Source organism: Etheostoma spectabile, chromosome 9 (genome assembly GCF_008692095.1).
Source record: "Etheostoma spectabile isolate EspeVRDwgs_2016 chromosome 9, UIUC_Espe_1.0, whole genome shotgun sequence".
NCBI classification, from domain to species: domain Eukaryota; kingdom Metazoa; phylum Chordata; class Actinopteri; order Perciformes; family Percidae; genus Etheostoma; species Etheostoma spectabile.
In genome coordinates this window covers 37,065,466-37,081,464 of record NC_045741.1, presented here as the reverse complement: position 1 = coordinate 37,081,464, position 15,999 = coordinate 37,065,466, and the positions used below count along the sequence as shown (strand labels likewise).

The following is a 15,999-nucleotide window of genomic DNA, read 5'->3' as shown; positions in this document are numbered from 1 at the left end:
TTAAAAGAGGTGTTTTTGATGATCAAATAAATATAATTAGTTACTTCTGTCTGAGATCAGGCAATACTACGGGGTAGGGTCAAATTATGTTACATAATGTTGAGACCATAGACATGTTTGAGACATCTTAAAAATGGGGATTTAAGGAAACCTTTGGTTCTTAATAATGAACGATAAAGGACTAGTAACAAAGGGTTGAAGAAAAGTAAGGTGAACTCTGGATGCTTTGATTTGTTTTGAAAATTTGATCACAGCACACATTAATTAAGAGACATTGATAGCATTATTTCCCGGCGTAAAAGCGTATGATATATGTTGAGGAAGGAGGGTTCTTTTGGTAAAGTCAATTAATGGGTGTTAGGGAGTGTATTCACTCTAACAAAAGGACTTAGATAAAGCAAATCAACTTTGAAAAAATATAATCATGCAAGGATTGGAATTTTTAGTGGGAAATGGGACCGTACGTCCACTCATCTTTTTAGTAGCTCAGTGACTTTTTTACAACCAGATGTTGGAAGATCTCTTTTTGCAGATGACAGGCCGCTATGAGAAAGACAAAGTAATATCTTGCACATTTGGAAGGATTCCGGAAGCATTAGGGAAAACAGTTGACGCAACATTTGGATTTCAGTTTTCTGCTGAGAAAACCTATACAGTAGTTCTCACTAGAAAACGAGTTCTCCCTGACATGAGTCTGCAGATGTATGGAGGAGCACTGATAGGGCGAATGTTACTAGTTACTAATATTTTAAATGTAAGTTAACATGCATGTTAGATCATGGGCCGATCGTGTTATTTAAATCGAAGGATAGTGTCATAATGTTATACACATCATGAGGTGCCTCAGTTGGCTGGAATAGGGGGTAAGCTCGTATAATTAAAAACTATTTATGTAGCAATGATTCTGTCTGTAATTGATAACAAACCACTTACACTGTAACAGACTCATTCAACAAGGTAACTCAACATGGGTTCTGGCACATGTAGGTCTCAAAGGACATAAGGAGGGGGACAGGTTATCAAAACAAGCTCTACAGAGAGGACTCTATGGATTTACAAGTCCCATTGAGCAAATCAAAGGTCAAGGGAGTAGTTCAGAGTAAAGCAGGGTTTTTGCACAATTTTATATTTCACCCAGTTAAAAACCAAAGGGCATTGAGCATTTTCAGTTGTTGGCCCTAAATTGTGGAATAGTTTGCCACTAACAATTAGACATCTAGTCTTCACTCATACCTTTAAAACATGTCTATAGAACCATCTCTTTTATTAAGCCCTGTACCTGATTTTTATTTGTCTGTGCAATGCTTTTTGTGTTATGATTGCATCAATATATTGTTTGCTTTTACAAAATTACGCATGTTCTACTATTTATGCCTGTGTTTTCACTTGACCATTCCTTTGTTTTATTTTACCTCTTTGTAAAGCACTTTACTCAATCTTTGTTGTTTTTAATGTGTGTTGTTACATAACCCGGTACAGTAAATAAAACTAAAGAAGAAGAACAAGGCCCCAATCATGGCAGTCTACACCCCCAACCCATACCCACACACTGGAAAGCTGGCCCGGCCTGTAAGGCCTAATTCAAGTTCCATGAAGCTTTTTTTGTCTGAAAAACACACCCCATTTACACGTCAAGAGAAAGGGAGGAGGGATTAGGGATTACATAATTCTCCATGCAAGGGAGTTGTGGAAACTGGAATTGTGCAAGTGTGGGCTCACTCCTGAACACATAGTGCTAAAAACTAACAAGATCACAAAATGGGAACTTTCACAAAGATCCTACTAGCTAGTATATGTGTTGCTTTTATAGCTGTCAAGTGGACTGCACCGAGTTTTGATGCAGGTAAGAGAGACGCAAGATCCAAGTGCTAGTTTTTGAAATATGACACTCTTGTAAACATTTTTATGAAACATTTGAGGTTTGCTGAAAAATGCATTGGATTTGTGTTGCGCTGAACACAGGTTTTGCTGTTACCATATACAAATTGAAGTCAATCTTCTGAAGAGTTTTGAAGAAGTAACCATTTTTAGAAAACCTCTTACAGTCATGTATTTTTGAAAGTAATATGAATGAATGATGTAGTATTGACAGTGGAGATTTGTGGTGCTTTTTTCATGGATAGGTTGTATAGCTACTATGTCTACAAACTTAACATGTTGCCATTGTTGTCACCAAGTCACAGCTAATGTGATCCCAATGTTTCCAATAACTCAGGGTGTTGTATAATAAGACTAACTAATTTAATCAGATGAATCACTTAATGTAAATGGTTTAAATATATGTTGGAGAGCTTCTGTGTGTTCCACTGTGGCTTGTGTGTGGTTTATTTAAAAAAGATTTTGATTCAACAAGGATGCATAGTGAGCTTATGTGATATGGTGTGCAATCTAATTAGTCTAGTTGACCAATCAGGTTGCTTGGTTGTATACAACAAGTAACCTAGATCCAGGCAATATACTGTTGCATGCAAGTGTGTTTTCTCATTTTACGTTGACAAAATTATTCAAAATATTCAAATGTAATTGCTTCAATAAACAATCTCTATGTACTGCCCCATTACATCATGGTCTACAGGGTCCCACATTGCAGTACCGCGCAACCTCAACTACATGGTTCACTCACTTTAATATGGACCGCGTACACCCATCATGTAACTGTTTCTAGTGATGGGATTCTATGCTCACGGCGGTGCATTGCTCAAACTATCTATGTATAATGAAGATGGAAGTTTGAAGCTCCCCTGGGGAAATTTAGGAAAGGAAGCACAAACTGAGTGAGTAATTGGTGATAATCTGACATGCTTTCCGCTTGTGACTGAGGCCTTACCAGAAAGGCCCAAATGAAGATAATATTTTACCATTTTACCATTTAAAAAGACTGTATCTTACAAATGCTGAATGAAACCTAATGATTTGTTTAAGATGTGTTCTGTTCTATAGACAATCAAAGGCGCAAACTCTTCCTTTCTTATTATTATTCTTTTTACATGTGGAAATAACAGGGGAATATGTGGTTGTTTGCACATTTGAAGGTAAAAAAGGAACTGATATGCCTCCATATGAAAGAGTGTTGAGGTTGGGAAATAAAAGCAGTTACTTTCTGGACATAAAAAGCAGAGTATAAGGTTAATAAATAAACATGATATCTGACTACTTTATCACCTTATATACTGTAAAGAGGAGACGGATGATAGTGGCTTTGTTCCGCCTCTGCGTCAGAGTCCAATGAGTCAAGGTTGTTAAGGTTCTAAATGAAAGAACCTATATGGGACTTTGACTAGTTCTTCTTTATATCATAAAAACACTTGTGTTGAATGATTCTAAATAACAATTTTGAAACTACAAACAAATTGATATTTATGAAAGTGCTCATATTATTCTTTTTGGCTTTTTTTCCCTTTTCCTTTATTGTGTTATATACCTTTTTGTGCATGTTATACGTTAATAAAGTGAAAAAGCCCAAAGTCCACTCCAAAGGGACTTATCATCTCCAACAGAAAACGCTGTTCACAAACTGCTCCAAACAGCTCTGTTGTAGTCCATCCTTTACTTCCGTGACCAACGAGCATCACTTTGTAACACGTTATAATGCTCGCCTAGCTGCTAGCGTGGCACGTCTTTACATTTAATTACTAGCTAGCAGTGCATACTGCGCATGTGCAACTCCGAACAAAGATGGAACAGAAGTGAGAGGCCTCACTCTGTAGAGTGAACAGAAAGCTCAACACATAGGGTGAAAAGAGGAGCTGCAACAATTTCAGTACAACAAAAATATAGTGTTTTTTGAAAACACTATAAAAAACTACATAAACCTATTGAGGTGTAACCCCTAAATACAATTATGAACCTGAAAACCAGCATGATATGAGCATAATAAATCAGATACCAGTTGGCACAAATACCTGTTGAGGTAAAATACAAGTATTGTCATCAAAATGTCCAAAGTGTATCAGTGACACTCAAATTTTAAGTGTGTATTCATTTCCATCAACACAACTGTGTTCACATACATATGAGAATATCTTTGTTTTTGTGTGTTTCATGTGTCCTACAGAATCTCTCAGAGGTGCCAGGGTGTTGGTGACTGGGGCTAGTACGGGTATCGGTGAACAAATAGCATATCACTACGCCCGCTTCGGTGCCCAGATAGTAATCACAGCAAGGAGGGAGAAAGTGTTACAGCAGGTCAGTGAACTTAACAACATAAAAAAACAAATGTATAAACCAACAGATGCTCATAATTCTGTTCTGTGTCTAGCACATCACGAACAGTATATTGGTTGAATTAAGTGGGCTAAGACATAAACCACTGTGTCTGGCAATAGGTTAAATCAGAGATCTTCAACAGGGGGTCCGGGACACCTAGTCTTCAGAATTACTGCAGCCGGGCCACCAAATTATCATTAATTTTAAGTTTTTTCAAAAACGTTTAACATGAAGCCAACATATTAATAGCAAACATAAATCAGCCTATTAATGATAGGCTTACTGGCCTATAGGTAAGATAGTCACTAAGGTAGCCATCCACTGATACAGTCAGACCTAAGGTATTATATTGTACATGTTTGTTTAACATAAAAACATGATTTATAAAATTATGCCAACAATATTTTTGGTTTTAGGCCGCCCACACGTTATTGTAGGCACAGTTTAAAATGCATCTTTATTTCATAGAATATATGTACTTGGGTGTCCCTGATCAGTCTCTCTGTGTTTGGGGGCCCTTGGCTTAAAAAACATTGAAGACCCCTGGGTTAAAGCTGTAGTATGTGTATAGTCTCTGTCGCCCCCATGTAGAATTCTAAGTTATGACAAAAACACTGTTGGGGCATCCACACAATACAGCCTTCTGTGATTGCACACCACCCCCGCAGCTGCTGGTAGTGCTTACCCAGTCAAATCAAGGAGGACATGAAGGATTAAAAAAACCATGATGGACTTCAGAATAGGTCAATGTCTTGTAATGTTTATGTCTCTAAAGCTGAGCCCTGCTGTTGTCCTTTCTCAGCGGTAACGTAAAACACTTGAATGCGTGAATGTTGCCAGACTACAACCTATTGGAATAGCTCTGCTAAGAAATACAGAGAGAGTTGTGTGGAGGCTTATATGGCTTTGTATCATTTGGCAATGGCTTGAATTAACCGGATGTTCATTTATATAAAATTGTTCCGCGCTATTGCTTTACTAACACACTTTTTCAGTTAGTTGAGTGCCTGCATTAAGCCACAATTGTTTTCTATACTCATTTCTGCAACTGCGTTTGATCTATTATTTCCAATCTTGCTTACAGGTGGCAGAAAAGTGCCTGGGTTTGGGAGCCCAGAAGGCTCTCTACATAGCAGCAGACATGGCCAATGAGTCAGATCCTGACAAAGTCGTAGATTTTGCTCTGGAAAAACTCGGAGGGTTGGATTACTTAGTTCTGAATCACATTGGACCGACCCCCTTCAGCATGTGGGAGGGAGATGTAGAGCACACCAAGTGGCTGATGAAGGTAATGAGGGATTTTGATAGTCAATCAGCACGTAAAATCAGAATCAGAATCAGAATCAGAATCAGCTTTATTTGCCAGGTATGAGGACACTCATTTTTCTTTGGAGCATTATTGCTCACAATGTACTTACACATACAAAAACAACCAAAACAAAAATATACACACTAAGATATACACAATATATACACACTCTAAACAGAAACAAGATAGAGGCATGAGAGCAATGAAGAGTTCAATAAAAAATATTTAAATGTGGAGCATAGTGCAAAGAATAATGGGATAAATAGTATTATGTTATTATATTATAATATGAACAGTATGAACAGTTCCGGAATAGAGAATGAGAATGATGAATAAATAATAAGTGAGATGTGAGAATGGGAATGATGAGTAAATAGTAAATAATAAGAGAGTTAATGAGGGGAATGCACTGATCTCCGTGTTTTCCAAAGGTCAATTTCTTCAGCTACATTCAGATGGCTTGGAAAGCTTTGGCCTCCCTTGAACAAAGTAAAGGATCACTGGTGGTTGTTTCATCGCTTTTAGGTAAGTTTGCCACATCATTTTTATACTTGTTGATGAAAGCAAACGGTATGAAACATGAACCTTTACATACATCATTACTTGCACATTTTTTTCACCCATTAATTCCAAATAATATATCGTTTTTCAATTCATTTTAAGATTTTTGTTTTTATTAGATTAATAGAAATATGTTATAAACTTCCGTTGTATAGAACTTTTTCTTAACAAAGTGCTTGCCCTTCGGCAAGAAGAAAACTGAAAAGACAAAAACATACACCATTTTGAAAACATGTTGACTTTCAAAGTTCATTCTTGACCAGCACTTCACACCTCAACATTCACTAAGCTGTTGTGGTGCTTTTGATCTCATCACATGATCTTGACTAGCAGTCACAAGACTGTAGATGTTCAAACCCACTCTTCTTTTAGGGGCAGAGTTTTTTATGACTCACACAGTGCTCCGAAAAGATCAACTGAACACTTTCTATTATCGATTGAACAGTGCTGAAGGTCATGATCACCAACAACAGCTACTAAATGGACATTGTAGTGACATTATTTGGAAAATGATTAGAAATGTACTAAATGTCTTGGAAATGTTTTACATTCTGTTTTTTCCCTGATGCGCTATTGTGTTTTATTTGTTTCATCATCTAGGAAACGTCAAAAACAATAGTCAGTAGGAAGTAGGAAATGTTGTCCTAACTTGCAAACATTTAGGAAATTTTGAAATGTTGATTATTTCCACATCCAACTTTGTACACGTGCACTAGTAAAGATCCAATCTGTGAGTACATTCTTATTTGACAGAAGTGTACTGGAAAACATGACTCATTGTTATTGATGCTTCACAGGTAAAATGCCCAGTCCCTTCGTGGCACCGTATACCTCAACAAAATTTGCCTTGAATGGTTTTTTCGGGGCCCTTCACCATGAGCTGGCCATGAAGAAGAGCAATGTGTCCATCTCTATATGTACACTGGGGCTCATTGATACTGAATCAGCTATGGAGAAAGTCAGGTTAGTCAGAGTGATCACTTTTTATGTATAATTTAACTTAATAATTTATTTCTGAACATAAAACATCAGAAAAAAAGTAAAAACAAAACAAAACACAAAAGTAAAACTCCATTATTTCGGGTAATAAAAACCTCTATTGACACATGCAAAAAGGAATGGGCAGTAGTAAAACTCATGTACTCCTACACCACCATCACTGATACTTTTATATTGCTAGGCTGTAACTTTTTTGGCATTGTGTTCACTTAAGAGTTTATTTTTCTGTCTCCTAGTGGAGTCACAAGTGTACCAGCCTACCCTGCCGCAGATGCAGCCTTGAACATCATCATAACAGGAGCTACGAGACAGCTGGAGCTCTTCTACCCTTGGTTTACCCACGTTTTGACTGTGACCAAAGACTTGTTCCCTTCCATCACAAACTATGTCATCCAGAATTCTTACAAATACACCCCATGAAAAAGATTCCTTCTGAAACTGATATATTCCACTACGCAAATTTAGATGTAGGTGCATTGTACGACGATCAGAACATTCATTTTTTTCAATTCAATTTTATTTATAGTATCATAACAAGAGTTGTCTCAAGACACTTTACAGATAGAGTAGGTCTTGACCAGATTCTATAATTTACAAAGACAACAATTCCAGTAATTCCCCCAAATAATTCCCCGCGGAGTCCATGTGAGTCATTCTCCCTTCTTGTTCACGTCAGTGGCTTGCTGCTGCTCTGTGCTGCACTATGCCCAGGTATGCACAGGAGAGCAGTGCTTACACAGCGATGCTCATACAGTAACAGTAACCTCTGACAACGCAATCCGGATCCACATTGACTGGACAGCGCCATCGCGGAAGCTGACGCACACTCTGTTTACTCCATTAACGCCGTGCAGCACAGTTAGCCGCTGCCATTTAGGCTCAACCACCGAGTACACATGTAGCAGAGTCACCTCCATGTTTGCTTGTGACGTCGGAGGAAGGGCCCATTGCAGGCAGTCAATCCTTTAAATGTGGCATAGAGCAGCTTTAATATTCTAACACAACCAGACTTTCTGCCCCAATCTTTCCAAGTAGAAAATAATGCTCCAAACAGCCAAATGGTTCAGGTTATAATATGTTACAATAAAAACTAATTAAAACAAAGTTGTCTTCTTTTCTTTGTTTTGCTTTTGAGAGAGGTCCAGTTATAAAAAGTCTACATTTGAAAAAAAATTCTCATAGATTGTTTTTTTTTATGTTGGCCTACCTTAAAGACATTTAAAAAGGGTAAGTTTTTATCTGCACAGCCCAGCCACCAGCCACCAGCCAATAGTCCAAATAGTGCCAAAAAAACATCCACTTGGTTTATTACTCAGAAGACACCAAAGGGGGCAGTACACAGCAGGAGAACATGCTGCTTGACAGATCAGTCAGGAAAAGATAGTTAGGCTGAATCTCATTTCTCTTCTTTTTCATTTTAGATTAAGTGGTAATTTGCATAGACAGTTAAAGAAATGGACCAACAGATCCTGTTGCTCTGAACGAAGACCAGTGAAGGCTTTAAAAAGCCCTTTTCCGGTGAGTTTTGAGCATACTGTGCAGCCTCCAACTGAGCTTGACTACTTACTTGTGATATGAGCAACCTGTCTGAAAGTTGTAAGTCTTCTGGCCTCTGTGCCAAGAGAAATCTCCATAATTTCAAATCTCACAGAGACGGAGAGCAAAAGTATATGTCAGAAGATAACAGGCACAGGCTAATAATTGCTAGCTGAAATGGCTAAATAGAGCCATGAACGTCTGTCTGTCTGCGTGTGATAGCCCAGTCTCATGGCAGTTCGTGAAATGGTGACGTTATTTAATCTATTGATTCGTGTACTGGGACACGTTGTTTTTGTGATTGTGAGCACGAATTTTAAACTAATGTATTTTAATGGGAAGCATCTTTCGTGATAACAACACGACAATGGTAGCAAATAGTATTGAAAATACGCAACCGTCTCGTTCAGCGTGTGGCGGTCCGTCCCGTGGTCGATGAACGCAGATACGTACTGATTAGCTCTCATAACGGGCCAGGCGGGTTAGGCGCTGCCATGAGTCCATGACACTAAACTCCAATTACTCCACATTTTCATTGTGATATTTTGTGATAACACTCTGAATCAGCAATGTTCTCTGTCAGATAAGTCAGTAAAGTGATTGATTTATTTTATTTTCACAACAAAAACATTAAAACAGTATTACATGTTTCACAAGAACATCTGATATACAATTGCCAAAAAACTCTCAAGGGGCTTAATAAGTGGCAATCTCCATAGAAACAATTACATTTAACAATTTAAAAACATTTTACATATTATTATGTAATTCTTTTTTTAAACAATATGGAAAATTCAGACAACTTAGGAGCAACAATTTTACTCTCTGTTTAAACTGTTCTTTAGAAACCTCAATGAGTGAAGAGGGAAGTCTGTTCCACATCTCTGACCCTCTGTATAATACACTAAACTGTGTTTGAGTCATACCAGAGTAGGGAGGCCTAATAAGATAACTACTACAAGTCGGACACTGGTGAAATTCATTATTAAAAGTAAAAATATTGCAAAAGTGCTGGGGAAATAACTTTTTTGTGGAGCTATAAACAAATAAAGCAATTTGAAGTTGATTCACTTGATAAACTCTAAGAATACTTGCTTGAGCAAACAATGATTCTGGTGTCTACAATTTACACAAAAATCTATTCTTAAAGCTCGCTTGTGAAGTCGAAACATAGATTCCAGTTTAGCTGGGTGGGTGCTAGCCCTAGCAACATTACAGTAGTTCATATATATATATATATATATATATATATATATATACTACTAATTTTTTCTATTTTTGTTATTGCCACTCTTCATTCTAACCCCAACCGGCCCGTCAGACACCGCCTACCAAGAGCCTGGGTCTGTCCGAGGTTTCTGCCTAAAAGGAAGTTTTTCCTCGCCACTGTCGCACTGTTGCTTGCTCTGGAGGAGACTACTAGAACTGTTGGGTCCTTGTAAATTCTGGAGTGTGGTCTATCTGTATAGTATATATATAGTTAGTTATATATAGTTATCTCAATATATATATATATATATTGAGATAACTCTTGTTATGAATTGATACTATAAATAAAATTGAATTGAATTGAATTGAATATATATGGACACAACATTGAATAATACAACATAATTGCAACTTTTTTGTTGATCAGGTGCTGAGTATTTCCCAGTATTCCAACAAGTTTAGCAGTTTTAGTGCTTATGGCACTGATGTGAGGTTTCCAGGAGGTTTTCTAGTATAACACCAAGAAAACGAGCAGATAGGGTACCTAGTGGGGTATGCTAGGGAGGTACATATTAGGTGGTTTGGGGACCTTCTGTAAGTAATTTTGGTGCACAACTTGGTTTTGATGAATTCTACAAGCAGCATAACTACAGGCCAAGCAATCAGCCCATATCCAACAGGCACATTTTCATAGGGCACTGCACTAGTTTATAAGAATCAAGTAAATACTCCATACCGTAGCCTGAAAGGAATAGTACTTTAAATGTACACATGGGGGCAGTAGTGCCAAAGTAGTGAAGTCAGGTTTCTTCATCTCCAGCAGCCGGTGAAGTCTGTAAAGACCATTGTCTGTAAAGAAAATAATAATAGCAGACTATCATGCATTGGATGGCAACGTAGCAAGTTGGTTTGAAACATTTTTCTCATAAATATTGACTACTTTGGTTGAAAAAATAATTGAGTGCTCTGTTTTTACAGATTTAAATCATCATTATTTTTTCAAACCTCCATCACCATATCAATCCTCACCCTCCCTGTTCCTTTTCCTGTCTTCACTGTTCTCAACCCCTGGATTCCTCTCTGTCTCCATTCTTCTCTGTTTCACTTCGTTCCGTCTTTCCAAAGCTGGCCACAGTAGGCGTTGCAGACTTCCTACAGAGCAGGACTTTCTCAGTGGGTTCCTTTGTGTCTTTGTTCATCATCCTCTAAAAGCACCACAGGCTTCCTGTGAAGCTGTTGGCTCAATCCATCCTGGTGGTCTTTTCTTTATTTAATACACCTCAGAGGTTGTACCCTGCTGATAAAGTGATTTTCTACTGTATGCCCAGAGTGAGTTATCTTTGTCACAAACCTCGGTAAAAGTATTGTGCCATTTGAAAAGTTGAGAAACAAAATGAAGAGCATTTTCTCCATGCATGTAAATGACGCCACACTTTGAATCTTTCATATAAAAGTTTGCAAAGTTTCAATAGACAGTATATGGCTGTTTGCATTGTTCTCTTTGAAATGGTATGATCTCCCTACAAAGGTTTTGGAAAGAAAAAAAGTATCTTACTTCTTTTGTCTCCTTCTCTGTGTGTGTCTTTCTCTCTCTTACGCACACACACACAACTATGGTGGGGCCTCCTGGGGAGGAGAGCAGGCATGGCCTGGGAGAACAGCCAGAAACACCTGCAACAGATTAGTGTTCCTAATGCTAGGTAATAAATCCTCTCACCCTTCTCTAGCATCTCCATCTCCACCAAGCATTGATCTTAAAGGCTGAGGAGCATCCACACACAACACACGCTCACTGCACAAAATATAGTATCAACACACACAAAATATAGTATCAAACACTGAAAGGAAACTACACATGCACCTTGTATAACCAATAGGATCGAGAGTATCTCGATCCTAATGGTTCAGCATTGTGGAGGTTTTCCCCAGGGTTTAACACCGGGCTCTATATCAAGATCAAACATTTTCATTATGACTGCCAACAGCCAAGGCCAAGACTAAAGCTGAGGCTGGTTGCTTTACTGACTACACATAAAACTTGAAAGGTGGCAGACTGATTTTCCAGTTGGACTCTTACTTACAGCAGTTCGTAATGGAGGGAGAAGTCTGCTTTAATGTCCGTGATACAGCATATTATTTAATCTGTATGTCGACCGATAAAAGAAGACAATCTATGTCAATGGATATGCACTACAGTAGTAAAATCAAACGACATGTAAAATAAGTCTATAACCCTTTTCCAGATAGCATACTGTATGCCCTCGGTTTTATGTTTGCACACAGCGTTTGCTGATGCAGCAGAAATGTCATGTTTCAGACCATAAATAGTCACCTATCCATGGCAATAGTACAAGTCCCAATTTATGGTTCTTTCTTGTCCTGCTTCTTTGAGCACAAAGGACACTGCTCCACAAATCTTCGTCCAGCTTCATCCATCACTTACTGTGAGCACTACAGAAAGAGTGGCCTTGATGTACACACACATGCGTTGTGTCATGCCTGTCCGCTGACTTGTGTGTATTACGTATGTGTGTGGCATTTATCACTGCTAGCTTAGAAGGGGGGCAACCAACTGGTGAGAATGTGGCTCAGGAGCCTACCATGTGAAGATGGAAGTGGTGATGGCAGAGTAAACACACAAATGCATTGTATCTGTTTGCCGGTGCAAGCCTACCATGTGACAGGCAGACAGTACTCTCTCCTTGAAGGATGATGAAAGGCGTAATTGAAAGTAAGTACTGAAAGGAACTTTACACACACAAATATACTACTTTTTTCAAAATGCATTGTAATGTTATTGGTCACTCAACTGTACTGTTGTACTGGCTGTTTGTCTTTTGGACAAGTAATTTGTACATAAAATATGTAGCTGGAGGCAGCAGCTGGTTAGCTTAGCTAAGCTTAGCATAAATACCATCCCAGCTCGTCCCAGCTAGCCCCTCATGACAAATAAATAAATGCTTTAATACCATTTAAGCAACTGAGGTACAACATGTTAATCAGTGAGCTTTAGAGATGCTGGTAAGCAGATGTTGTTACCTTTGGACAGAGCAAGGCTGTCTGTTTCCAGTCTTTGTGCTAAGCTAAGCTAATCGGCTGTGGTTTAAATGTATTTAAATGAAAGATATGAGAGTGGTATTAAACTTCTCATCTAACTTTGGGCAAGAAAGTGAAGATGCGTATCCCAAAATTTCTAACTTTTCTTGTAAAATGCTTTTCACAATATACCCTTTTAAAGCTGCTGCATAAAAACTTTTAACATAATGTCTACTAAATTAAAATTAAACTGCTAAATTAGTAGGCAATACTTGTAGTCTACCAATAGAAAAAGCCCCAAAATGTTTATCAAATATTGTCTGAGGTGTACATTATATAAAAAAATCTAATTTCCCTCATTCATTGGCTCCTGACGCTGAAACCAGCGATTGATCTGCATAGTTGAGTGTGTGAGCCGATTCATTTTCAAAAGAATGTTAATTTTCCTGAATGCTGAGCTTGTGCATGACCTCTGAAAAGTTTTCACAAAACATTGAGCTGTGATAACAAAAGGAGAGAGTGAGCGAGAAAGACAGAGGAGAAGGTGGGACACGAGAACCTATGAAAAAAAGCGTCAGTGTGAATAAAAACTGTGGGTGTGAGAGATGGCAGAGGTGGCCCTGTGACCCCTGACCTCCCTCCCCCAGGTCCATTCAGAGCAGCACAATGGTTGACACCTGTGTCCTTTCAGTACCGGCACTATTATTATTTACATCAGTCAGTGGGAGAGAGAGGGAAAGACAGAAAGAGGCCAGAGGTGCTGTGAAGCAGAGTGCACCAGCCTCATGCCAACAACACCCCCTCTTCCTCTGTCTCTTTCAAAGGTAGGTGCTTCCCTATCTCTCGCTTTCTCTCTCTCTTTCTCTCTTTCTCTCTCTCTTTCTCTCTCTCTCTTTCTCTCCCCCACTCTCTCTGCCAATCTCTTCCTCTTCAATTATTTCAGAAAATTCCAAACACATCGGCGGAAGGAGAGGATCCACAAAGAGGACAGAGAGGGTGATTTTACATCCTGTACCTAGTTAGACATGGCTCCTGCTCCTCTGTATCACCACTAACACAACCCCCTCCAAACCAATGTGATGTTAACATTTAAATGCACGTGTGTCTTTGCAGCAATGCACTTTTACTTTTATCTCTAAAACAAACAGGTAGCTGCTGTTTTTTTTCTTTTTATGTGAGGAAGATGTGTACAAGCGTTTGCAAATGCAAAGTGTTTAGCAGTAGTTAATGCAACTTAAAGAGTTTCCTTTGCATTTTAAAGGACTGATATTCAGAGATTTGAGCGTATGTACACGTTTAATGACGTTCACAGGGCAATCCCCTTCGTTCTGTTCTTGTCATTTATCCCTCTCTAGCTGATCCGACTGGTGGGGAGAGTCACAGGGAGTATGGGTGGCAGGCTGGGGGTTACATGAATTCTTCTTTTTTTTTCATTGGGGGAGAGAAAGCCCAATTAACAAAGGATAAGAAGTGAACCGTAAACACCCTCAACAAGGCCCAACAAACCTGCAAGAACAAGAGCCTCTCTCCCTCTCTCTCTCTCTCTCTCTCTCCTCTCCTCTCTCTCTCTCTCTCTCTCTCTCTCTCTCTCTCTTACTCTCTCTTCTCTCCCTCACCCCCCTCTGCTGACCACTCCTCCCTCGCCCCTCTTGCTCACTCACTCTCTCTTCCACTTCCCTCACAAAAGGAAGGCTCAGAGCTTACAAAGTGCCAATTAACACTGAATGTTTGCCCCTCGCACCTCCCTCTCTGAACTGCTGACAGCTCTGGTGTTTGGGTTAATACCAAAGGCCTGCAAAGAATTATAATTCTCCTCCTTGCCCCATCCCCCCTTCTCTCCCTCTCCTATCCTTTTATTTTGTTTCCAATGGGGTGGTTTTACAGTTCAATGCACAGTCAAAGGGTGATATAAAATGACTTTCCTAAGAATTTCATTTGGGGAGTAGAGGGGCTGTGTTGCATTGGGACAGCAAAGGGGGGTGGTCAAAGAAAGAAAAAAGACAATCATGAATTAGTACTAAAGACAGTAAAAACAATTGCATCAAAATGTGTACATGATGTGTTGATCTTACTTTTAGTTTTACTTTTTTCCAAGCAAAAAAATGCTTGGTTGTATTTCTCCCTCGTGAACTCCAATAAATCAGCCTTCTGAATGAAAAAGCAGCCAATGAGCAGAGGTGAGAGGGTTAAACTCTGGCAGAAACAGAGACCACTAGGCGTCTTAGGGGAGCTTCTGCCTACACTCAATTCCGAGCCCAAACTGGGTCTGCCTTGACAATTTATGACCGCTTGGGACAAGGTCTCTCCACTCTTGCTTTACTTTGAGATGAGATGCCCTGTTGAAAGGGCTTATGTTTAGGGAAGGAGCCAAGCTTGAATTATATTTTACTTATGTCATGGGTCCTGTAGATCACAATCAAGCCAACACACTAAATAACTTGTGTGAGTGTGAAGGGAAACTTGTGCTGCTTTTACACATCAAAGTTGTTTACCGGTCTTGGTTGGTAGGATTCTTCTTTTTGTGGAGAAAAAAATCTGTTTAAAGCCCTTTTGTGGCTCCAGAGGGAGCTGTCTGAAATCTGATAAACTGCCTCAAATGAGATCACTTGAGTCAGCATCCGTTGGGGCAGAAAACTACAAGTCTGAAAAAAAATAAAACTGTTGGTTCAGAGTTATTGTAATTTTGTCAGGCCACATTAGCCCTTACTGGCATAACACATTAAGATCTCTGACTCAAACGCTGCCCGTTGAGCAGAGATGAGGAGTTTGAGACTCGGACTCAAGTCGCACTTAAGTCGCGTACACAGTGACTTCAGACTTGACTTGAAACTCGTCCTCAAAAGACTTCAGACTTGTGTCGGACTCAGGATGGAGGACTTGTCCTTATTTTTAGTAAATGTCTCATAAGTTTTACACCTGACTAACCTATAACCTGTAACCTATAACCTACCTACGCAACATGTAATAAGTAACGTATCTGCTGTGCATGGCCACACCTGAAAGAGGACAACATACATGACGACATAACCATTGATCAGAACTTTGGCTGCAAAAACTTCATACAACCAGGCCCAGACAAAAGAAATATGTAAAATATGTGAAGCTAGTTCAGAGACTTGTGAGCATCTCTGCTACCGAATTGC

At 39.1% G+C, this 15,999-nt stretch overlaps 1 protein-coding gene across 1 annotated transcript; it reads left to right on the top strand.

Annotated features, from left to right (window-relative positions):
- Positions 1-1,658: 1,658 nt before the first annotated feature.
- hsd11b1la (hydroxysteroid (11-beta) dehydrogenase 1-like a) lies at positions 1,659-8,179 on the top strand. The gene is made up of 6 exons (XM_032526885.1): positions 1,659-1,843; positions 4,055-4,185; positions 5,291-5,494; positions 5,947-6,040; positions 6,874-7,039; positions 7,312-8,179. The coding sequence occupies exons 1-6, from the start codon at positions 1,759-1,761 to the stop codon at positions 7,493-7,495; spliced, it is 864 nt and encodes a 287-aa protein (XP_032382776.1). The 5' UTR covers positions 1,659-1,758; the 3' UTR covers positions 7,496-8,179.
- The last annotated feature ends 7,820 nt before the right edge of the window (positions 8,180-15,999 follow it).

Bases quoted from the DNA above. Each gene is read 5' to 3' on its own strand.
- hsd11b1la (XM_032526885.1), top strand. From the start codon at position 1,759: ATGGGAACTTTCACAAAGATCCTACTAGCTAGTATATGTGTTGCTTTT. The intron at 5,495-5,946 runs GTAATGAGGGAT...TGTTTTCCAAAG, and splicing joins ACACCAAGTGGCTGATGAAG to GTCAATTTCTTCAGCTACAT. The intron at 6,041-6,873 runs GTAAGTTTGCCA...GATGCTTCACAG, and splicing joins GGTTGTTTCATCGCTTTTAG to GTAAAATGCCCAGTCCCTTC.